Genomic DNA, 25724 nt, shown 5'->3' with positions numbered 1-25724 from the left:
ACACTGTGAAGCTTTCTATGTGGGAATGACCAGCAACAGACTGTCCATTCGCACGAATGGACACAGGCAGACAGTGTTTGTTGGTAATGAGGATCACCCTGTGGCTAAACATGCCTTGGTGCACGGCCAGCACATCTTGGCACAGTGTTACACCGTCCGGGTTATCTGGATACTTCCCACTAACACCAACCTGTCAGAACTCCGGAGATGGGAACTTGCCCTTCAGTATATCCTCTCTTCTCGTTATACGCCAGGCCTCAATCTCCGCTAATTTCAATTTGCCACCGCTCATACCTCACCTGTCTTTCAACAACATCTTTGCCTCTGTACTTCCGCCTCAACTGACATCTCTGCCCAAACTCTTTGCCTTTACAAATGTATGCTTGTGTCTGTGCGGATGGATATGTGTGTGTGTGCGCGAGTGTATACCTGTCCTTCTTCCCCCTAAGGTAAGTCTTTCCGCTCCCGGGATTGGAATGACTCCTTACCCTCTCCCTTAAAACCCACATCCTTTCATCTTCCCCTCTCCTTCCCTCTTTCCTGACGAAGCAACCGTTGGTTGCGAAAGCTTCAATTTTGTGTGTTTGTTTGTGTGTGTGTATCGACCTGCCAGCACTTTCATTTGGTAAGTCACATCATCTTTGTTTTTAGATATATTTTCCCCATGTGGAATGTTTCCCTCTATTATATTTGTATAGTTATTCAGTGATATGTTACTGGCTCTTTCAACTAGTGCTCTGTGTGAAGCATATTTGTGTGTTGGAGGGTAGCAAAAGGAGGTGTCTGTTGTTTGACCATTTGAAGGTGTGTATATTGTTTTCTTTACTATGTTCAAGCCTAGAAAGGTGATGTTACCACTATTTTCATATTCAAATGCATATTTTATATTTCTGTCTAGCTTATTCTGTGTATTGTTGCTATAACATGCTGCCTAAATATCTTAAGTGCTATGTGGTTTATGGCAAATGCAAAAATGACAGTCTGTATAGTAGCACATTGTTAAACCACGATATACAGGCTTTCCAAGCATCCTTTTGAGTTGCTGTACATTATTGACACTTCTTTTTACTGAGCGTTAGAAATAACAATTATGTATTAAAGTCCGATGAGAATAATATCAGCTGCTGATACATTTCATTACTGAGCTTTCTTACTACACAGAATCCATTCAGGAAGAAAGAAACTGGATACTGTGCAACTGAATTGTGGGAAATGCAGAAACATATTATTTTGGATTACATTGTGATCACCATTAGCTAATCAAGGAGTGAGCACATTGCATTTGCTTCAATTAAAGTTCCAAGTCCAAAGATTTCATTGTGGCGATGATATTTCTTGTACCCATGATAAAAATGTTTTAGTGTCATGAGTGATCTGGTGAAATTTTCCTGTACATTCCTTCATGGAGGGAACAAAAGTGTCATTCAGATTCATTACAGTCTGTGTTTTTTGTTACAGGGAAAAGTTGTTAGAAGGAAGCAAGAACTACATAAACTCTGTGAAGCTAACAGAGCATACGCACATTACCGATGGGGATAGAAGGGGAAAAAAAATACTTTTGTACTTTTTGGTAATTGATTTACATTGACATTATAAGTCTGTAAATACATCTGTAGCTAATAAAACATTACTTTATTTGACCAAAGACTGATACAAACTTATCCATGTGTAAAAATTTTCCAAATCTTAGACTCAGCTTAAGTTTCTGTGAAGTGGAGTAACGCCTGAGGTAAATATACACGTCATTTGGTTCATCTGCTAACTCAGACAACAACATTATATCTCCTTTACCACAGATGGTATCAATACGGCGACCATAGAAATCCAGATAAGAAATCTTTACAAGGCTCTCAGATGAATTGAGGTACAATGCTCCTACTACATTATTGCCAAGTACACCAATTGTGTGTAGAGCAAGTGTCCCCATTGCACCTGCAAAAACAGTAAAAATAAACTAGTTTATGAGAAGAGAAAGAATTATTTATTGAAATGAAATTGCTGAGCACAATTTGATAAAAGTAAAATTGCTTAGAAGTTACTGCAAAAATCACCATTAATGTAAAACAGACTCTGAAGGGAATGAGAAATCACAATATTTGGGGTGTTTTGCCTCACGAATGTTTTAATATAAAATAGGTGGATGATGCTTTTGACTTTTGCATATCTTCCTACACACTGTTTTCACAATAGCACGTTTCTCACATATTTGGAATGTTAATTAGTTCCTTTAGCAATTCCAGCTATTTGTATAATCCACTTCTAGGTTTTACCAATGACAAATATTCATATTTACATTGCATTGTTCTTATACTGTCATCACACTTAACTTCCAAAATGTTTATTAATCATTATAAAGGTGCAACACACTGCATTTCCCCTTCAACTTTGCTCTCTTGCTCCACACTCCTAACAGCACAAGTGGAAATAAATGGGTAGTCAAGTATAACCTTGAAACTGTAATTAAAAATTGACATTTTGTGCCATTGTTCTATCAGCTGTACTGTTACCAATGACGTAAGGAATGCCCTACAGGGGGCAGCATAGTACAGACAAGCAAAAAGCAGCCGCAATACCAGTTCAGAATGGCCGCCCTGCTTGTGACATCCTCCAAGGAAGAACAGCATTCTGTCATATGTTTCTGAAGCAATGAAGGCACAAAACCTATTCAAATCTGTTGGTGAATGAAGGCCAAGTATGATGATGCGTCTCTATCACTGCAGCAGGTGTGTGAGTGATGTTGAAAGTTCAGAAATGGCCTGACTTCTGTGATAGATGCTCAGTGACCACATCAGGCATTCCGTGCTATGACACCAGTCTACTGCAGCAGTTGATGCCATGGTGATGGAAAACTGCTGAGTGATGGATTAAATAGCCACAAATCTGAATATTCGTCAAGGCACAGCACAGCACCTCGCATCATTCACGAAGTGCCCAGGTTTCACATAAGTGTCTGCAAGGTGGGTGTCATCAACAGCTCGCTCCAGAACTGAAAGACCAATGCACTGATGTCGTGAAGAACTTCTGCGGAGCTTTCAAGGAGAAGGTGATGGCTTCTACATGAGAATCGTTCCAGGAGATGAAACGTGGGTACACTAGCACAAACCAGAAACAGAGCAAGTAAGGAATGGCCCCGTTGCTTATCAACAAAAGCCAAGAACTTCCAGACGCAGCCATCTGTAACGAAGGTTTTGCTGACTCTCTTTTGGGATAAATGAGGTGTTGTCTTTGAATGCTACACAAGTAGGGGAAACACAGTCACCAGTACATCATATTCTAGTAAGTTTCAGTACACAATAAGATCAAAGCAACATGAGCCTCTGATTACAGGTGTCATTTTGCAACATGGCAATGCTTGCTCTCGTACTGCCTGTGCAACACTTGCAACCATCAATGACCTGCACCTTGATACTCTCACTAGACCTTACACCAAGTGAATATCATACGTTTGGAACACTCAAAGGGGCAACAGGAGGAAATAAATTTCATTCCGATGAAGAGGTGCAGCAGGTAGTGTACGAGTGGATAAGCACATGACCAAAACTGCCCTCCCTAGTGAATCCATGTACTTCCTACACACTGGAGCAAGTGAGTTGAATGACGAGGAGACTATGTCGAAAAATTATACACTTGTGTTCCACTTTTGTTAAACAAAAAATTAAAAAACTCTTGTACACGAGTGAACTGTGCTGAAAATGGAGAGTGTATGTCAAAGTGCACTGCTGCTCATATTTGGTGGGAATCTCTTGCGCTGTTTCTGCAACTGTATCACTACTTTGCAATTCACATCCAACTGCTTGACAAAGGGTTCACAGAACCACTTTCAGACTAACTCCACTCCCTGGAGAGGGAGGGAGGGGGGGGGGGGGAATGAACACTGAAACCTTTCCATGTGAGCTCTGATTTCTCACATTTTATTACAACAGTCCCCCCCATGAACCATGGACCTTGCCATTGGTGGGGGGGGGGGGGGGGCCTTGCATGCCTCAAAGATACAGATAGCTGTACCGTAGGTGCAACCACAACGGAGGGGTATCTGTTGAGAGGCCAGACAAACGTATGGTTCCTGAAGAGGGGCAGCAGCCTTTTCAGTAGTTGCAGGGGCAACAGTCTGGATGATTGACTGATCTGGCCTTGTAACACTAACCAAAACGGCCTTGCTGTGCTGGTAATGTGAACGGCTGAAAGCAAGGGGAAACTACAGCCGTAATTTTTCTCGAGGGCATGCAGCTTTACTGTATGGTTAAATGATGATGGCATCCTCTTGGGTAAAATATTCCGGAGGTAAAATAGTCCCCCATTCGGATCTCCGGGCGGGGACTACTCAAGAGGAATTTGTTATCAGGAGAAAGAAAACTGGCGTTCTACGGATCGGAGTGTGGAATGTCAGATCCCTTAATCGGGCAGGTAGGTTAGAAAATTTAAAAAGGGAAATGGATAGGTTAAAGTTAGATATAGTGGGAATTAGTGAAGTTTGGTGGCAGGAGGAACAAGACTTCTGGTCAGGTGAATACAGGGTTATAAATACAAAATCAAATAGGGGTAATGCAGGAGTAGGTTTAATAATGAATAAAAAAATAGGAGTGCAGGTAAGCTACTACAAACAGCATAGTGAACGTATTATTGTGGCCAAGATTGACATGAAACCCATGCCTACTACAGTAGTACAAGTTTATATGCCAACTAGCTCTGCAGATGACAAAGAAATTGAAGAAATGTATGATGAGATAAAAGAAATTATTCAGGTAGTGAAGGGAGACGAAAATTTAATAGTCATGGGTGACTGGAATTCGAGCGTAGGAAAAGGGAGAGAAGGAAACGTAGTAGGTGAATATGGATTGGGGGTAAGAAATGAAAGAGGAAGCCGTCTGGTAGAATTTTGCACAGAGCATAACTTAATCATAGCTAACACTTGGTTCAAGAATCATAAAAGAAGGTTGTATACATGGAAGAATCCTGGAGATACTAAAAGGTATCAGATAGATTATATAATGGTAAGACAGAGATTTAGGAACCAGGTTTTAAACTGTAAGACATTTCCAGGGGCAGATGTGGACTCTGACCACAATCTATTGGTTATGAACTGTAGATTAAAACTGAAGAAACTGCAAAAAGGTAGGAATTCAAGGAGATGGGACATGGATAAACTGACTAAACCAGAGGCTGTACAGAGTTTAAGGGAGAGCATAAGGGAACAATTGACAGGAATGGGGCAAAGAAATACAGTAGAAGAATGGGTAGCTCTGAGGGATGAAGTAGTGAAGGCAGCAGAGGATCTAGTAGGTAAAAAGACGAGGGCTAGTAGAAATCATTGGGTAACAGAAGAAATATTGAATTTAATTGATGAAAGGAGAAAATATAAAAATGCAGTAAATGAAGGAGGCAAAAAGGAATACAAACATCTCAAAAATGAGATCGACAGGAAGTGCAAAATGGCTAAGCAGGCATGGCTAGAGGACAAATGTAAGGATGTAGAGGCTTATCTAGGAAGAGCAAAATGGCTAAGCAGGCATGGCTAGAGGACAAATGTAAGGATGTAGAGGCTTATCTCACTAGGGGTACGATAGATACTGCCTACAGGAAAATTAAAGATACCTTTGGAGGAAAGAGAGCCACTTGTATGAATACCAAGAGCTCAGATGGAAACCCAGTTCCAAGCAAAGAAGGGAAAGCAGAAAGGTGGAAGGAGTATATAGTGGGTCTATACAAGGGCGATGTACTTGAGGACAATATTATGGAAATGGAAGAGGATGTAGATGAAGATGAAATGGGAGATATGATACTGCGTGTAGAGTTTGACAGAGCACTGAAAGACCTGAGTCGAAACAAGGCCCCGGGAGTAGACAACATTCCATCAGAACTATTGACGGCCTTCGGAGAGCCAGTCCTGACAAAACTCTACCATCTGGTGAGCAAAATGTATGAGACAGCAAAATACCCTCAGACTTCAAGAAGAATATAATAATTCCAATCCCAAAGAAAGCAGGTGTTGACAGGTGTGAAAATTAAGTCACAGCTGCAAAATACTAACGCGAATTCTTTACAGACGAATGGAAAAACTTGTAGAAGCCGACCTCGGGGATAATCATTTTGGATTCCGTAGAAATGTTGGAACACGTGAGGCAATACTGACCCTACGACTTATCTTAGAAGAAAGATTAAGGAAAGGCAAACCTACGTTTCTAGCATTTGTAGACTTAGAGAAAGCTTTTGACAACGTTAACTGGAATACTCTCTTTCAAATTTTAAAGGTGGCAGGGGTAAAATACAGGGTGCGAAAGGCTATTTACAATTTGTACAGAAACCAGATGGCAGTTATAAGAGTCGAGGGACATGAAAGGGAAGCAGTGGTTGGGAAGGGAGTGAGACAGGGTTGTAGCCTCTCCCCGATATTATTCAATCTGTATATTGAGCAAGCAGTAAAGGAAACAAAAGAAAAATTCGGAGTAGGTATTAAAATTCATGGAGAAGAAGTAAAAACTTGGAGGTTCGCCGATGACATTATAATTCTGTCAGAGACAGCAAAGGACTTGGAAAAGCAGTTGAATGGAATGGACAGTGTCTTGAAAGGAGGATATAAGATGAACATCAACAAAAGCAAAACGAGGATAATGGAATGGTGATGCTGAGGGAATTAGATTAGGAAATGAGACACTTAAAGTAGTAAAGGAGTTTTGCTATTTGGGGAGCAAAATAACTGATGATGGTCAAAGTAGAGAGGATGTAAACTGTATACTGGCAATGGCAAAGAAAGCGTTTCTGAAGAAGAGAAATTTGTTAACATCGAGTACAGATTTAAGTGTCAGGAAGTCGTTTCTGAAGGTATTTGTATGGGGTGTAGCCATGTATGGAAGTGAAACATGGACGATAAATAGTTTGGACGAGAAGAGAATAGAAGCTTTCGAAATGTGGTGCTACAGAAGAATGCTGAAGATAAGGTGGGTAGATCACGTAACTAATGAGGAGGTATTGAATAGAATTGGGGAGAAGAGAAGTTTGTGGCACAACTTGACTAGAAGAAGGGATCGGTTGGTAGGACATGTTTTGAGGCATCAAGGGATCACAAATTTAGCATTGGAGGGCAGCGTGGAGGGTAAAAATCGTAGAGGGAGACCAAGAGATGAATACACTAAGCAGATTCAGAAGGATGTAGGCTGCAGTAGGTACTGGGAGATGAAGGAGCTTGCACAGGATAGAGTAGCATGGAGAGCTGCATCAAACCAGTCTCAGGACTGAAGACCACAACAACGAAAACAACATTACAACAGTCAGTTGTCCATATGTAGATGTGACTCACCAAAATATTTTTACATCCAGCACAAGAAAATGGTGATCAAAATTTTGTGAAAAGGTCTCACCACAATGAAAAATACCTTTGTTTTTTAACTGTTAACACGTAAGATTGTGTACCATATCCAAGACTCTCTCTCCCCTATTTTGTGATAATACAAAAAAGGCCCTTCTCTGAACTTTGTTGATGTCTTCTGTCAATACTTCCTGGTAAGGATCCCAATACTACACAATACTCTAGCAGAGCAAGGACAAGCATAGTAGAGGCAGTCTCTTTAGTAGATCTGTTGCACAGTTCAGTGCAATGTTCTGCCAATAAACACTCTTTGACTTGCCTTTTTCTCGTAATTTTCTGAGTGATGGCTCCAATTTAAGTTGTTGGTAATTTTAATCCCTCAACATTTAGTTGAATTATTATTTATCCTGTACGTAGCAGATCAGACATTGAATTCCAGAAGGCTGACAATAGGCACTATGGATCAGCTGGTGCTCACACGTGTGCTGTTGTATATTGAAATTTATAGAAGATTGCAGACAAAAAGAAAGCCTTATTTGAACAAAAATTGGAGATTTGATGTCTTAAAGAAATTGAGCACTAAGTATGAGCTTGCCTTAGCTCCAATTAAAGTTAAGAAGTCTCCATTTATACTTCCAGAATATGATAAATCCCTGAGTAGGAAATGTGGAAGCAGAGTAGAAATAATATACAAATCCAAGTGGTTCACCTTTTTTGCATTGCCACTTTTGAAAGACAACAAGCTGCCACCAATGATAGACACTGTGCCAAAAACAAGTATGGAAGAAATGACCCATGAGTTAGTTACATGTTCCATACATCATCTGAATGATTTTCTTTTATTAAAACGATGTGGAACTAGTCACTTTATAGGATGTGTGTACAGGTTTAGGTTTAACATTAATAGGCTTATTTTTTCTTCCTCAAGTTGCTAGTTTTTAAATAAAAATTTGGCTATGGTGTACAAGGTGAATGAGAGAAGTAATGAGACTTATTTTTTATCCACCAAAGTTTTTTTTCCCTAACAACAATATTGCTCCCTTCAAAATAGTTCTCTCTGGCAGCAATACACCAGTGGAGTCGTCATTCCCAGTCTTGGTAGCAGTGCCTAAAGGTCTCAATTGGTAGGTTGGTCACACACAAAAAAAGGGTCACTAAGACTCAGATCAGGTGAATAGGGGGACTGTGGAGCAATAGGATTGCGTTTTGAGGTCAAAAATTCCATGATAGAAACGGCTATGTGATATGAGGCACTGTCAGGATGCAGCATCCATTTGTCTGCAATGTCCGGTCTCACTTGATTCAATGTCTCCCTGAGTAAGGTTCATATTCAACACATTCTTGGCCTTGCCAGTGAAACACTTGTGCTATCAATAAGAAATGTTCTTCATAGGCCTGCTTCAACTTTACATAGGTCACACTTGCAGTTTAACACAAAACTTGGTGGCACAACGTTGCTCTAAATTCCACTGTTCCATTTTCTAAACACACAACTTCACTGATGGCACTTTCAGAAACCACAGGATGTCTATATGAACCTGAAACTCAGCCCGAGGACCTGGAAGGAACAAACACACCAGTCTACACAAGTAGAACAACACAGCATTGCCAGATCTCTCTCCATGTTGCCAGTATGTTTACTTTTCTCACACACCTCGTAGAAGTTGTCCAGAAGAAATAATTTCAGATTAGCTTTAAAACTTGCTTTGCTACCTGACAGACATTTTATTTTATTAGGCAAATTACAAAAAAAAATTGTTTCTGCATAGTGAACTTTCAGAGCCACTGACAGCTTTAATAATGCGTGGTAAAGGTTATTTTTTTCTCTAGTGTTGTAGATATGGATATCACTATTCTTCTGAAATTGTGATTGGTGAAAAAAAATATGTATATATATAAGTGAAGGTACAGTTAAAATGCACAACTCCTTGAAGCACCGACAAGATGACAGTGGGTAACCACCACATAATATTCTTACTGCTTATTTCTGAGTGGTCAGAACTTCCTTCCTCACTGACGAGCTACCCCCCTGAAAATTATTCCATAAGAAATTACATAGTAGAATACGAAAAAAAAAAAAAATGTTACTAGGTTCACGTGTTTGCAAGACCAGCAATTATATGAACAACAAAAGTAGATTACCTTAACTGTTTGAGCAGCTCAGTAATACGGGTCTTCATCAGTACATACAAGCAATAATTTGGAACATTCTATCCCATTTACTGACTCCTGTTTATGTACTACATTAATTGGTACCATGATTTTATTGTGCAGAATTGAATATAGTCTGTTTTCTCAAAATTTGGTGTTTCCATTTTCAGAAAAACTATCAATTCTTTGAAAAATGTCATTAACCTTATCCCCTGTTGTTCTGTTTCTAAATAGATTTATTATAACACCAGTATCATATGCAAAAAGTACTAATTCTGTTTGATAAATGGAAGTGGAAGGTCTTTCACATACATAACAGTAACCCAAAATTGAACCCTTTGTGATTTCTCCCTAGTCACTAAAAAGTCTCCCTTTTTCCAACATTGTTAGAGCTGTTAAACACAGCTTTTTACATCTTCGCAATCAAATGCCTTGGAAAAACCACAAAAAATTGCAACTGATGATATTTTATTGTTAAGGCTGTGAAAGGATGTATAAACAGCACTCAAAGTTGGTCAACTCTTGTGGAATCCAATTAGTAATTTTTTTCTTCTTAAATGTGAGGCTATTCTCAAGTACAGTCAACTGCTCAACAGTTACACATCTATTCGCCTATTCACATCTCTGCAGCCATCATTCACCCATCATCTATGGCCCATGGTGCATCAAAGTGGTCTCGGCGCCAGGTTTGGTTTGCCAGGAACAGTATATTTTAACCAAGGCAACACATGAAAAAACTTAGGCTTTTGGGAAATTATTCCACCTTTAACCAGCGAGCCAATAATCACGCCCTTTCGGACATCAGATACATCACTCCAGCTCCACATTATGATGAGCGCGCAATCTTCTGCACCTCCCCAACACACTTTATATACCCTCCACATTCATGCTGCTAACTGCCATATGCGAGTGGTTATTGCACACTTACATTAAACATCAGTGGTGGCCTCATTAATGTAACTGGACCATGTAGTTTTAATCTTATTGTCAGCATTATTAATTTCTACTTTAAGTGCATATTTCTGAACACTTAAATAATTTTCCTTAAAATACTAGTTTTCTTGTAGAATTCAAGTGGTGTCAGCTCTTGGCTTGTTCCAGCCTTTACATAAATCTCTCTTTTCCTCAGACATAATATTTAGACACTTTTAGTTATCTATTGCTGACTTTTTTTAATGAACTTTCTGAATAATTTTTTTTAGGAAAGCTGCGTTCAAATACTGACAATACAAAATATATTGACATTCACATTAGCATATCTTTCCATATATACCTCATCTCGTACTACCTCTTTAAACTTATTCTTAAAACATTGTACACTGGTATAGTTAATAAACCCCTCTGCTTTGCATGAACATGACTCATAGCTGTAAGGTGTTATGTCGTTTATTTTCATTACTCTATGAGGACATGAAGCATCCTTTTATTACTTTTAGTGACATATTTACATTTTTATGAGATCAGTTTTACTTATATTTGTTCAGTCAGGGCTCTGATCGTCTTTCTGTCAATATATTCCAAACATTCCTCTCATACTTCTTTAACACATATTGCTGATTTTTTTGGGAATACCTGGTAAAGGCACAAGATTTGTATCAGAGCTTGTCTTTCCCTTTAAGCCTGCAACTACCTCTTCTGAACTAGAACACTCGGTATGCTGTAACCCATATGGAGCATACATATTCCTAGATGTCAGCTGCTTTTGAACAAAACCATGAAAGTACACATAACAGAGTCACATGACTAACATTTTCAACTGTTAATTCCACTGTTCCCTTAAAATCAGTTGTCAATAAAGCTAAAGCATTTTCCACAGTGCAACGAGCTCTGTCTATACCTGTATAGGCCTATTCATTTTATTGAACTGTTTTTCATACACACAGTGAACTGAGTCGTCATGTTCTGTGGTAACAGAAAGATGCTAGTTATCAGCCAACAGAAAATAATGAATTCTTATGTTTTGCAGCCGGAAATTGTTTTGAAAAGTGTACTGCTGACCCTTTTTTTTTAATTCCACTGTCTCAAAATTTTCCCATCATCCCACACTGTAATAGGTAAATGAGGAATGTCAGGATGAGCTTTGTAATTAAAATAAGGGCTTCCACTGTATTCTGGACAATGAGTGGTAATGTGTTTGCCCTCAATAGCTTCACTACAATTTGGGAAACTCCATTTCCTCTAAAAAGCCATCTGCAAGTTCATCCAAAAAAGAGAGAGAGAGAGAGAGAGATTAATATGTAATTTAGAGCATCCGGAGAAAACGGTAATGTTTGCATGAGGTGTGCTTGCTTGTATGAATGTGTGCGTGTTTCCTTTTCTGAAAAAGGCTTTGGCTGAAAGCTCAATTTGTTAATAATCTTTTAGTTGTGCCGCCTGCAACTTAACATGGCATCTTTACAGTGAATAACAATCTATCCATTTCATAATATTGCAACAAGCCTCACTAAGCAGCTTCGTAATCACAGAATAATGAATGAATTATCATGGTCACATGTTTCTGTAACTGCAAAATTGTTGTCAGTGCTGTACATCCACTTTTATAAGGTTCATGAAGCACTATGATAGAGATGTATATTGCTACTACCTTAACAGTTTATGGATTACCAGACGTCTTTGACACTCCTTTGCCAACTCTCAACTAAACTGTCACCTTTCAATGTAACGTAGGCCTCAGGCTGGGCTAGAGATTCTGTTACAATTTAAGCCTGAAACAATTAGTTGCTGCTAAAGAATATGACATACTGAGGAACATGAATATCCTTATCCTGGCCCTCACAAGGTATGTGGTAAATTTACTTTTCTATGTTACACTTTACTTCAAAGATCAAGATGTGGACAGCAGAGGCTATTTTTCTTGCTATATTTATATTTGCATCATATTAATGAATTCTACTGTTATTTTCAAATAATGCCGATTCTTCACAACTAACTTCATAAAAGCGTAAATATATTGTTAGGCTGTTGTTAGTAAGCTTAATGTTTTAAATAGTCACCTATGTGAAGTTCCCTTTATCCTGTCCAATATTGTTGTTAATGATACACTATGTGATCAAAAGTATCCAGACACCCCCAAAAACATACGTTATGAGTGCATTGTGCTGCCACCTACTGCCAGGTACTCCATATCAGCTGTCCTTGGGCATCGTGAGAGAGCATAATGGGGTGCTCTGCAGAACTCACAGACTTTGAACATGGTCAGGTGATTGGGTGTCACTTGTGTCAAACGTTTGTATGCGAGATATCCACACTCCTAAACATCCCTAGGTCCACTGTTTCTGATGTGATAGCAAAGTGGAAATGTGAAGGGACACATACAGCACAAAAGCACACAGGCCAACCTCATCTGCTGACTGACAGACCACCGACGGTTGAAGAGGGTCATAATGTGTAACAGGCCATCACACAGGAATTCCAAACTGCTTCAGGATCCACTGTACATATTATGACAGTTAGGTGGAAGGTGAGAAAACTTGAATTTCATGGTTGAGCGGCTGCTCATAAGCCACACATCACTCTGTAAATGCCAAACGACACATCACTTGCTGTAAGGAGCCTAAACATTGGACGATTGAATAATGGAAAAATGTTGTATGGAGTGACGAATCATGGTACACAAAGTGGCGATCCAATGGCAGGATGTGTGTATAGCAAATGCCCAGTGAACGTCATCTACCAGTATGTGTAGTGCCAACAGTAAAATTCGGAGGCGGTGGTGTTATGGAGTGGATGTGTTTCTCATGGAGGGGGCTTGCACCCCTTGTTGTTTTGTGTGGCACTATCACAGTACAGGCCCATATTGATGTCTTAAGCACCCTCTTGCTTTCCACTGCTGAAGAGCAATTCGGGGATGGTGATTGCTTCTTTCAACATGATCGAGCACCTGTTCATAATGCACGGTCTGTGGCAGAGCGGTTACATGACAGTAACATCCCTGTAATGGACTGGCCTGAACAGAGCCTGACCTAAATCTGAAAGAACACCTTTGGGATGTTTTGGAACGCCGACTTCGTGCCAGGCCTCACTGACCAACATTGAACCCTCTCCTCAGTGCAGCACTCCGTGAAGAGTGGTCTGCCTGCCATTCCCCAAGAAACCTTCCTGATTGAATGTATGCCTGCGAGAATGGGAGCTGTCATAAAGGCTAAGGGTGGGCCAACACCATATTGAATTCCACCATTACCAAAAGAGGGCACCACAAACTTTTAAGTCATTTTTAGCCAGTTGTCTGGATACTTTTGATCACATTGTGTATATATTACCTTGTACAGAACAGGGTAAAAGTTGTGTTGGTGTCCACCTTGCAAATATTGTAGTTTACGTACGAAATATGTACATTAAATACATCAAAATATTAGGAAACTTGCCCATTATCTGTTTTCTTAACACACCTCTCAGTTTTAGTTCTATGATGAAAGGTGCGTTAAATATGGGCCAAATATGCATGAGGCCACGCTACATGTCAATCTGTCACCACAACCTTTATGCGACATTCGTTGGATATGCAAATTAACAATTACCTCATTCCTACCGAACATATATCTCAGACAAGTCTGTTTCACAACTACAGGGGAAGGGTTCCAATATCACATACTAGCGCTCAATTTAATGAAACGTATTTTTTCAGCGTTAGCTGATGGGCGATTATCCAATATCCAACAATACTTTTGAATAACTCATTTACTGCTCCTTTTGTTGCTGAAGTTGTGTATGGCTTGATTAAGAGCAGTCATCAGCAGAGAGCACAATTGCTGCTTACTGTATCGAATACTAGAAACGAATTAGGCTAGTGCTATACCCTTCCGACTATTCTGAAAATTATGATTTCTAGATTATCTTATATGTAATTCCGGGAAGAAAATATATTAAAAGAAACGGCTTCTGAGGATCTTAATGCGTATAATGGATCTTCATGCAGCTTACTAGTGATGTTTCACCGATGAATAGGAGCCGTTTTAAAAATTTTCTTTCAAAGTTGTTCTAGATACTATTAAGTAACGAAGTTAAGATTCAATCTGCATAAAATAAACAGGAACGAACCTAAAATAAAAACCGCTTTCACAGTATCAGTTGGCACCAAACCAGCTACTTCCAAACACAGCGCTGTTGGAATACTCAGCGCGGTACAAAATGTTTGATACCACTTCAGTCTGGATAGATTTCTTGCAGCAAGAACATACTGAAATTTATAAAACGGTGTATACACGTCAGAAGCGCCTTTTGTATTTATGCTTGAAGCACTATCGTCGACGTTATTTATAGTATTTCCAACACATCGAAAGATGTTCTCACAACTACACTTCGTATTTAGAAGCATAGTCTTCATCTCCCTGAAATGCACTTTTGTTCTCCCGTAACGTACTACTATCCTACTAAGGTCCGAAATGCTGTGCATGTTTATTAGATTACAGCTTCGAGTACGTAACAACGAACTATTTCGGAATCTCTCATGCCTCCAACCAACGCGCACTTCACTGTTTACATTTTTTGCACTTTGCGTTTGCCCTGCCATAAAATGTCAAAGATGTTCTTTCAAATATTTAATCAAAATGCTGACACTATCGACCATAGACCATATTTAACAATCTATGGTCTATGATGTCGACAGCATATCGCGCAAGATACCTATGAAACATACAAGGAAAATATTCAGTGCTGTTTTGCGGAGTACAGACAACTATTCTGGTAACTCTGTGAACACGATTGCAATCAAACAATTATTATGAATATGTTGACATACATTTTACTTCAGGCATATCTGACGACTTTTTAGAGTCACGTACCAGTGCCATGATACGGGTATCGTTATCTCGTATATGGCAGGACGTGTCACATCGTTCCTTGCAAGGCAAATCATCGTAAGTAACATTTCTGAGTGGAAATCACATCGCGATAAATCACTGAACATAGTGCGTCGGTTGCTAAAAGTTTCAACAGCCTAGGTCTTGATTTTTCCATTACTACCATCACTTTGGACGAGAATCGTAAACGCCCACTAAAAACGTCATATGCACCTTGACGGTAACTATCTTAACCCACAGAACTATTGCATGTTAATCACCACAAATGTACCAGAAGTACTTTGTGCGCCTTACTCTCTGAATTGAGGTGAAACGCCAGCAACCGATACTGTAATTCCACCAGATCTAAATTTGGTAGTTGTTGAGATTGCTTAACAATCAGTCAGTCAAATGTGTAGCACATTAGGGACTTTACAAATGCGTGATATGGAAGCCAAGACATCAAAATATTCTAAAAGTGGTCTGCGTTCAGAGAACAAGAGCGCACATAATGAAGGTATTAGCGCAAGTGGAAACAGATGTGATAATACAAATTTAGAGGAGGATGTATCTTTGATTCAGATGCCAGATAACGAATTGCTGAATGATATATTACATACCATAATCACCACTGGAGAACCAGAAACAATTCATGGTCTGCCAGAAGAAAACAACGTCCTAATTAAATAAGGAAACTGCAACCTTGCTGTGAAGAAATATAAGAAGATACACATTTTTCGGTTGTTGCGTTGAAAGGGTACAGTACCGCCCGACATTGAAAATAGGTACAAAATACTTCATTATTCTTGTCAGAACAACACATTTTTTGTGTAAAAATAACTCAATTTCAATTAATGCAGCGAAGCCGGATACCAGTGTGGGAAAGAATGACAATTTATTTATTTAATTGATCGCATGTGCACTCCCACAAAGTAAATCCCTACATCCAGTTTGGTGAGATCTGTGAAATGAATGAATGTATGGTTGTCTGCTAACCACAGATAGTGAATGTGAATATATGATCATCTTTGAGTCGATCCTTTGGCCACCTTTGGTGGGACCAAAGACATGAAATTTACCAGAGCTTTGAGCGCCTGAAATGTGGCTGACCAATACGATAGCAAGGTGCTTCCCCCACCTCGACAGAGATGGGAGATGACCTAGACAATGGCCATATTTCAGCACTCTGCTGCTGGATCTTGTGCTGTTAAGACCTTTTTAGTTGTGCTCCGTAATGACGAAAGAGTGGAGACATGGTATGCATGTGGAATATTTAAGAGTAGTTTGAAATAATAATTTCTCTATCTCAGGAACTTTTGTGGGGAGAATTAAATGTCAGGCAGGCAATATTAAGGGGATTGTAGTAATCTTTGGAAGTGACCAACGGTCACAATAAAACCACGTGTAGCTATAAGTTGAAATACTTCCGTGTGCTTAAGTTAAGTTGAATTACTAGCGTGTGTACAATAAGTTGAAATATTTAAGAAATAGCGTGTGTGCCATGAGCTGAAATATTTAAGAAATGGCGTGTGCAGGACTTGAAATTAGAGACGAGTACTTCCACGTGGTGAGTACTGTGTGAGTCTCAATCTGTGTATGAGACAAAGGATAAAGAGAAGTACTCGTCCATGGTATCAGTTGAGGACTCGCGTGTGTGATGATTATGTTCTAAATGTTAAACTGCGTGATGTGATTCCGTGTGACGTAGATTTAAACTCTGAGAGAGAATCAAGGTGAGTCGGCCGTCTATCCAGCAACGCCACTTGGCTTGCATTGCACAGGAAGACGTGCATATATCTCCAGAGTTCACAGTAGGAAAGTAGAATTACAAAGTGGGGCAGTGTCGTGTGAAACTGGGATAAATACTAATTGAAGTGGGAAAGCTGAAAGTGATAGTGTTGTGACTATTTAGTGTTTTATATTTCTTATTGCAGTGTGATGTGTGTCATGTAATTTGGGTATGTGTGGTTTGCATGGGAGAGTAGCAAGGTAGTTTCAAAAGATTAGTGGGTTATGCTTGTTCCTTCTGTACCGCTCGGTCTGGAGGATAGTTTCGTGATGATGATTGCGAGAGTCGAAGTGTGAGAGATAATAAAAGATCCACCATCCTATCCAGAAAGTGCACTGTAGCATTAAATAATTACGAGACCATAATATAGAGATTCACCAATGTAAAGCCATGCCCACTGGGCGGAATTTCTCATGTGATATTGTTGTAGGTTATAGAATTTGTGTGTTTAGGTTAGAGAATTTATCGGAATAAATGAGATAGTGAAAAGAAAAAGATCGGTGGCCTTTTCCTTCGAATTGTATGTTATCATGATGTCCCGAATTTATAATGTGTGCGCCATTCATATTCAGTGTGGTGGCCACGTGTTGACAAAAGCCGTTAAATAAAAGACAAAAAAGTAAATGTGGTATTGCCAGTGCGTAGTGTACAGTGAGAGTTCTGTAAATTCACTGATAGTCAGATATGCGTTTCCGTTGCGTATTATTCATACAGGAGGATAATTTGTAACTTAAGTGTGAGTATGAGAGTTCATGTTACTCGATAAATAAGAATGAATCCACTCGCTTGGCAGACCACTCATCTTGCAGGCCTGACTGCTTGATGCCACAGTATGAGCAAGGCATGTGGGTGCCTCTCAGCGTCAATAATTTTGGGTGATGGTGGAGAAGAAAATAGAAGTGCTTCAGAGAATAATATTGATGACGCAGCCTGGATACCGTCTAGTAATGGGGGAGAAGAAGAAAACGGCGGCACACAAACAGCACTACAACATAATAATGAAGAAATACAGGGGATCAACATCTTCTAACTATGCAACAACAAATTTGCAAGAATTTGAAGAAGCGGGAGAGAGGTCACTAAAACATTGTTAATAATACAAGCATGTGCAGATTTAAGCAAAGGAAAGGTAAAGACAGAAGGAGACCTCTAGAAATACCTAACCAATCTCTAACATTGCCAAGCATATGCGGCTGACTACATGTTATGGACTACTACATCATAGAAATTCAGTTCTCATCATCATCTGAAGTGTCTGACAATGATAATGAGACATCAATTAGATGTTGATTTGACAGCATCTGAACTGCCAGTCGAACCACAGTCGCTTGTTAGGTCTTGCAAGATGATGCCATTGCCATCCATTAGCTCGCATGTCTGCTGTATGATTGTGGATGAGTGCATTGTAAGCCTTGTGGATGCCCTTCAGTAGCAGATGCATGGTAGCCCAGACAGTAGCCAACACCCACTGCCCACAAAAGATATAAATGATACACCACACATGTAACAAGTCTTCAGCAGTGTGGTGGTGACATGGTGTGGCAAGGACTCAGCTGTAACTAGTATAAAGAACTGGACCTGCAATTTCTATTGTAGGAATTATTATATTCGTTGTAATCATATGAGAAAGAATGATTGCAAACCGAGCAATTATATTTAGAGCTAATATAAGAAGATCAACAGAATGACTACAAAATAACCCTACAGTGTGGTGCAGCCACAGTTGTTTATATTAACATCCCAATTGGAATTTCAAAAAGAAAAAAATGGCTCTGAGCATTATGGGACTTAACTTCTGAGGTCATCAGTCCCCTTGAACTTAGAACTACTTAAACCTAACTAACCTAAAGACATCACATACATCCATGCCCGAGGCAGGATTCGAACCTGCGACCGTCGCGGTTCCAGACTGAAGCGCCTAGAACCGCTCGGCCACTCTGGCCAGCAATTGGAATTTCCAGTAGATTATCCCAATTAATGCTGGTGTAATCCATCTCTCAGGACACTACAATTAATTGAACTTGAGTGGATTACACAATTGGGGACCACAATTAATTCCCCATGGCAACCATTCAGCCTCTGAAAATTCTCTTAAGACCGCCATCTTGGGATATCTTGTAACATGACTTACCTGTCTATGTGCTACATGTGCCCCTGTATCCTCCACCAGTGGGACAATTTACAACAATCTTATATGTACGACAACTGGTCTAGATAAGTGAGGTAGGGGAAGGGGGATCTGATTATTGGAAATCTGGCAGCAGTGCAGACTGCTCTAGGAACAGCGAAACCCTCCTACTTATGTGTGTTTGATTAATTTCCTGTAAAAGTAAACTTGTTGTTTGAGATAGAAGTGAGTACCACTGCCACAGAGATTAAAGTCCTTGGCCAACAGTAAAGGCAGAGAATTAAACTTTTCTCTTGAAGGCTTTCATTCTCATAGCTACAGTCTAAAAATTTTCGGCTTGGCATCGCATATAGTTATATTCCAAAACGGGAAATGTCATTCATATTAAAATTGCATAACCACCTTTGTCACCTTATCAGTCATTTTGGACGATATGGTTTCATTGCAGGAAGACATTTGGGGATAGTAGAACCATATTGATCCAAGTGACATTCTTTCTTTATTAGAGCATTTTGCATGGATGCATGGGAGAAAATACAAAAGTTCAAGCCATATTTATCCAAGTATAAAAACCACAATCTTCTATAAGAATGTCTCAATCTCCCACTTTAGATTTGATCTTGTTTTGAAAAATGCATCCCGTCATATTGATCCAACTGAAAAACTGCACTTGAATTGTTATGACACTGTGGCTACTCCAATCAATACTACGCTATTCTCGGAAGTGCTAGAGATATACTGTTAAATAATAAACACTTCATTAGCAGGGTCTTTTCACGCAATAATAGCACTTGATAGCAAAAACGACACACAACATGGCTGAACGAAAGCACACAGTGATCTCTATAGTTAGTACGGAAATCACTGAGGGCACACGAAAAGTGAGTCAAAGAAGTTAGTCCTCACAGAGGTACTGGTCGACCTGCACTGAGTCAACTGCCGCCACATCTCCAATTTATGGTTCTAACTTAGTGCGAAAGCTGAAGTGATTCAAGTGCAAAATATTACTATAGGTGATTATTTATTATAACAGTAATTTATAACATATTTCATAGAAATGACTACAGAGTATTTTTCGACTGGTAACAGAAGTTGTTGTTTAAGTCAAAGTCAACTTTCTAATGTCTGACTTTCTTAAGTTTCAACAGTGTTTATATTCTGAATAAAATGATTGACCTGAAACCTAGTGAAACAGGTTGCGGCCATTTCTGATAAGCTTCTGGAATTACATACCTGCATAGGCTATGGTAGCAAATCCAAAACTGTACAAAAAGATACAAGTCATAAAAAAAACTTCTGAAATTTATTCCGTTAGTTCATCATTCAGTCTACTTATCAAGTCTGCACTTACCCAGAGGACTAAGGGGCAATGAGGCCCAGGAGGATGAAAACATGTTACACTGCAGATCTGGAGATGGTCAAGTTTGATTACCTCATTAGATCAGCATTTTGATGTGACACAGCTGTAGATTCATTATTCGTTTGTATCAAAATGATCCAAGTGCTTTGTTTAATGCAGGAACCAAACTTTTGTATCTTTCAATAAAAATATGTCAATAAAACATTTTTAAATTTATTCTAACTTATTAGTCAGCATTTCATTAAAGATTAAACTACAAAAAACCATTTCCTTAAAACAAAAACAAACACATTGTCCCAGTTTTCTTGAAATGATGTAACTGACACTTGAATCACTGTGGTTCTGCTGTCGCCATTTTTATTCATTTTATGCCATCTCTCTGATAGCTGAGCAGTGCTTATGTTGTCCATGCAGGGTGATTCAGCTAAGCTGTTCATGCCAGATATCGCCAGAACCATTTAAGATGCTGTAATTCTGTGTGTAGTCAAATGAACTGTGAAAAAGTCCTTATTAAATGATATATAGTCTCTTTACAGAGCTATGTTAATTACAGAGGTATCGATATTGACTCCGCATTTTCTATTGTAACTATAGTCATTTCTGCTGCTGGTATTGTAGTTCTAAAAGAAATGAGCATTCAACAGCATTACACTCCTCAGAATCCGATTAGTATTTTCAGAGAGCTGGAAGAAAGGAAAGAGGTAATTGAGCAAGTAAAGATGTGTGGGCAGGTTTTTAGTCATGCCTAGATAACTCAGTCACTACAGCATTTGCTCACGAAAAGCAAAAGTTCCAAGTTCGAGTCGTGCTTTGGCACACAGTCTTCATCTACGAGAAAGTTTCAAATCAGCATGTACATGCTGCAGACATAATTCGTTCTGGGTAAAGCTTTGCTTGTACTCATGCCTTTTATTACGGACCAATTGTTTGGCCCCTTCCAAAAGTAAAGCTCACAGAAAACACTTAAGTACATTTACCACAGAAATAAATCGAGTACAACACTAAACAATGCCTAGTACCAGCCGCCTCAAATATCAGGGAAAAGTATTCTGTAAAAGTCATCAAATGTATTACAGGTGCACACTGATGTGACCCATGTAACGACACCTGCATAAACAGATATTTCTTTTAATGGATCAATTCCAGTGCACTAAATCAATGCCGGTCATTCTATCCTCTAGTGAATGCGGAAAATTACAATAAACTGATCGAGTCAGCAAGGATCTTTTGGCACTGGAATAAAGAGTGGGAATATTGGAAAAGTCAGTACACATCAAACCAACATTGTGGCAGTTTTGCTTCCAAAATGCTAGGCTTCGTTAGGGATATCTACTCAAATAAAAAAGTAGAAGATCTCGAACAGCACACAGTTTCTTTAACAGTGAAGCAAATATAAGAAAAATCAACAGAGATTATTCAGAACTTTCCACTCACACCACCTTCCCTACATAGAGCCACAAAGCAGCGGTGTCGAGGTTGCAAGACTGGGATTATGGAATTGACGTTACTTCAGATCACAACACCAAAAATTGTTGTTAAGTTTGTAAGAAAGTGTATACTGCAAAAAACACTGTGTGAGAAGTCAAATTTGTGGAAATTCGAAAATACATCTTCCCGTCTGAATTCCATCTCCTACACTGCCACCATTGGCCTCTGGCAACTATTCGGGTGTCTCTACTATAGTTTAGAACAGAAACCCTAGATCGACACTACTTACAGTCTGTGGTTGAAGCCCAGGCAATGAGTACACATAACAACAGCTTGCAGAACTTAAAAAAGACGACTGGGTCAGTCACAGAAATATTGTATATTGTGTTGAACAATGGAATCAAAAAGTCGGCTGCACATCCGAAAGCACGCCGTTCATAGAGTAAATCTTTATCAGCTTCTACCTGAAACTCCATGGCTCTGATCACTTGTATCATGTGAAGTGATATTTAAAAATGTTGGGTTAAGAAAGGCAGATACATGATCTATGCGTACATTCTCAGGATAAAAATTACACTCTACTCTAATCCTTTCAGACTCGTTACTTACGAGTGCTTTGCTGGCAGCAATGCTTATAGTTTTCTGTGATGTGTTGGTATGCGGCGACTTCTGAAGAGGCCATTCTGTGTAATGACATCCCAGAGGTCCTCTAGAAGTGGTATATTTTGTACCTGGGACAGATCCATTCCATCCATCTCTGTAGATTGATTTGTATAGTCTGCGTAAAAGGACAGAATTAATAAAGAATTAATAATGTCTGCACTCGCTCAAGAACATAAGGACAAATTTTCTTGGCAAGCCACACAAAAACAGAATGAACACAGCTTTATTATTTGACTGTTAGTAAATCAGAATTTATCAAATTATTAAGAAGCAGTTTGATGTATTTTCGTTTCTAGGATGACACACCAATTGGTTCACCAGTGGTTTTTATGTATCTTATATTCTAGGTATGATCACTGGTTTCTCCATTAGCATTTCTCGACTCAAACTTCTTTGGACCAAATTTTTCAATAAACTGCATTTCATAGTTCTGCTGTTCATCACACTCCACCATGCTACAGAATATGCCTGAAACAATTCAATGAAATGCACTTGGTTAAAAACAAAAATAAAGTTCAGTTGAAAAAGACGAGCAACATTTGTTTTGATTTTCAAACTAAACAGCACTGTAATAGCAACTGAGGAAGGATAGTGGTATATATTAAATACATACTGCAGAGAAATTACAACGAAACTTGCGAAAATACAATAATTATACAAAACATATAGCAAACATAATTTTATTATCCACAACAGAATATGAAAACACAGTACAACACTAATCCATAAAATCTGCCAGTACAAGCAGATAAAATACCTGTCTATGAGCTGAAGTGACACACAAATTTCTTTAACAAATTCAATGAAAGAAGTCAGTGGGACAGATAACATGCAAGTAGACAAGACATATATTAAGAAATGTAATTGAAAAGACCAAAAACGTCACGAAACCAAAACGTAAAAGAACTAATATTGATAAATTAATATTAATGAATTAGTTATATGTCTATACCTATACTCCTCAAGTCATCTTATAATGTGCAGTGGAAGGTACACAAGACAGACTACACAACGACCTTATTAAACAGTAATATTTCTGTAAAGCACAGTTTTCTTTCTGACGTGATACCTGCTCAGTGCAGAATCAGGGGCCAAAGTTGAAAACCTAAGACAGTTTTAAATTGGTGTCACCTTTCTCTCCTGTGGCATAACAAATTATGTTAAGCTCCATGGATTGAGGTACTGATATACATTTATTATTTTTTCATTTTGTACATTTTACAATCAATTTTGCGCTCACTAGAGCAAAATACATCTCTACCGCCTAGTGATTTTCAATTGTCATTCACAAAGGATGAAATGTACCAAAGTTTCAGTGACAATGTTGTGGAGCAATCGCACATCTACATTGCGAAAAACGTATCATCTTTTCGAAACCGATAATTACCAAAGGTGCCTACAACCTATCTTTGTAATGCTGAAAAAGCATGGCGCCATGCGACGTCACCCTCTTAGTTGGAGACGCTTCAAACAGGAAGGTGTCGACACGTGCGAGATAGAGGGCAGAGCTCAGTTCATGTGAGGTGTAAAGTGGGTTAATGTCGTCACTTTGGCACAATTCTGCCCAAGGCCAACGTGGGCGTGTTACTCGCTGGGAAGGACGTCACAATCCCTCTTACCCGCATTTAGCACTTCTTCTGGCGCTCCTGCGATGGAGGTCAGAACTGCGGCAGCCAGCTTTGAAATCACGCTGTTTTCCTATGGACGGGCGAGGAAAACATTTCAGACACACAGCCGCAACCAACCGACACGAAAAATCCTCAGAAGGCAGTATGAAGGGCGTCAATGAACCTACCTCTTCCCTTGAGTAGCTGATCTCCCACAAGTTGCAGTCGAAACGACAGTTCATAGTGCAGTAAGCAACAGGACGACGCTGCTGACACCCGTCCTTCCCGGGTAATTTGATCCTACCTTAAGGACCATCATGGCGCTGCAACCCCACTGAACGTCATCTAACCCTTTTGGAGTGTAGTGCGACTGTAATTTTTGCTCTGATACACACGATGGAACCAGCAGGGAACGTTCAGAACCATTCGACGCAATCTGAACATGATCCAGAACAGCAAAGGGTGTTTATGCTTTTTCATGCCCTCATGCGGCATGATCACAGGTAGTACAACATTGACATGTGCGTGAATAAAACGGCAAAGGATCCTTCTAAGACACCCCAGTTCGGCAAGACCTTCGGTTCTACCAACGTATCTATGTTGAGCACATTAAAAATGTGGCTGTCAGAGACCTCGCCATCCACTCAGCTGAGTGGTGCTTCACTGCTGCTCTAGCGCCTGAGGGCAGGCAACCCTTTCGATACTTTTGGCCAACCCCTGTACCTCTAAATGTTTTTCAGTCATACCATCGTTTGACAGAATCTCTATCTCACTCGTCTCCATTTTCTACGGTATTTCGATATTTATTGTGTCTGAATTTCTCCTAATGATCGAGTAGTGACTGCCAGTCTAAAAAATGTAAAATTTGAGCAGTTTAATGACGCTTTTCCACTCGTTTCGGTGGTATCACATTAACAGATTAGGTAAAGCTTTTATGTCTGTAACTGAGTGGTTTATTCAGTGCATATTTTTATTTGAGTCTATAGATTTATTTGAGTCTATCTAGATCTCTTGTTTGTCCAGTACTGCAATCTCTAGACCATCCCCTAATTTCAGTTAGTAACTTGCTCATAACCAAGGTCTGCAAGTACGAGAAGAGCACTAGGATGGGATCTTTTACAGGGTATTTATCGACGAATCTTCTCCCACAGTGTCAACCATTACGACACAAGAGCATCTTCTGAAATTCTAATGTGTAAATAACAGCTTGTCAAGAACCTTTATCAGCTGTCTGTGTCTTGAACGATCCAGTTTCTCATACGTTTCTGTCTCTGATGATAAATGTTTTCCAATTTGGATGGCATCTAATGCGAAAGTTTTCTCTGTATCATTTACTTGGCCTTCTGAACTATGCAATAATTTCATGTCTTCAAGTTCTTGTGACAAGTAATGCTTCATCTTCGATAGCTGCTCAAGCTCTGTAAAAAGTGGTAAAATCACATAAGATTGTGTGTTATTTCTCGAGGTGGCACCACCGGCGGTCAGTCTGCTCAACTTTGCCCCTGAGGATCTGCGACA

At 39.4% G+C, this 25724-nt stretch overlaps 2 protein-coding genes across 3 annotated transcripts in view; one reads left to right on the top strand and one right to left on the bottom strand.

Annotated features, from left to right (window-relative positions):
- The window catches only part of LOC126236234 (28S ribosomal protein S7, mitochondrial), a 71273-nt gene extending 69628 nt beyond the window's left edge, over window positions 1-1645 (top strand). For both annotated transcript variants that reach the window (XM_049945372.1, XM_049945371.1), the window contains one exon: window positions 1459-1645. In XM_049945372.1, the coding sequence (XP_049801329.1) occupies window positions 1459-1539 (81 nt within the window). In that variant the 3' untranslated portion in view covers window positions 1540-1645. The remainder of the gene's footprint in view (window positions 1-1458) is intronic.
- On the bottom strand, window positions 1606-14983 carry LOC126236233 (transmembrane protein 186-like). Its single transcript, XM_049945370.1, has 2 exons — window positions 14492-14983; window positions 1606-1932 (listed from the first exon to the last, which is right to left on the bottom strand). The coding sequence occupies exons 1-2, from the start codon at window positions 14961-14963 to the stop codon at window positions 1628-1630; spliced, it is 777 nt and encodes a 258-aa protein (XP_049801327.1). The 5' UTR covers window positions 14964-14983; the 3' UTR covers window positions 1606-1627.
- Window positions 14984-25724: the final 10741 nt, after the last annotated feature.

The sequence above is a fragment of the Schistocerca nitens genome, chromosome 2 (assembly GCF_023898315.1).
Source record: "Schistocerca nitens isolate TAMUIC-IGC-003100 chromosome 2, iqSchNite1.1, whole genome shotgun sequence".
Classification (NCBI taxonomy): Eukaryota; Metazoa; Arthropoda; class Insecta; order Orthoptera; family Acrididae; genus Schistocerca; species Schistocerca nitens.
This window is presented reverse-complemented; position numbering and strand designations above follow the sequence as displayed.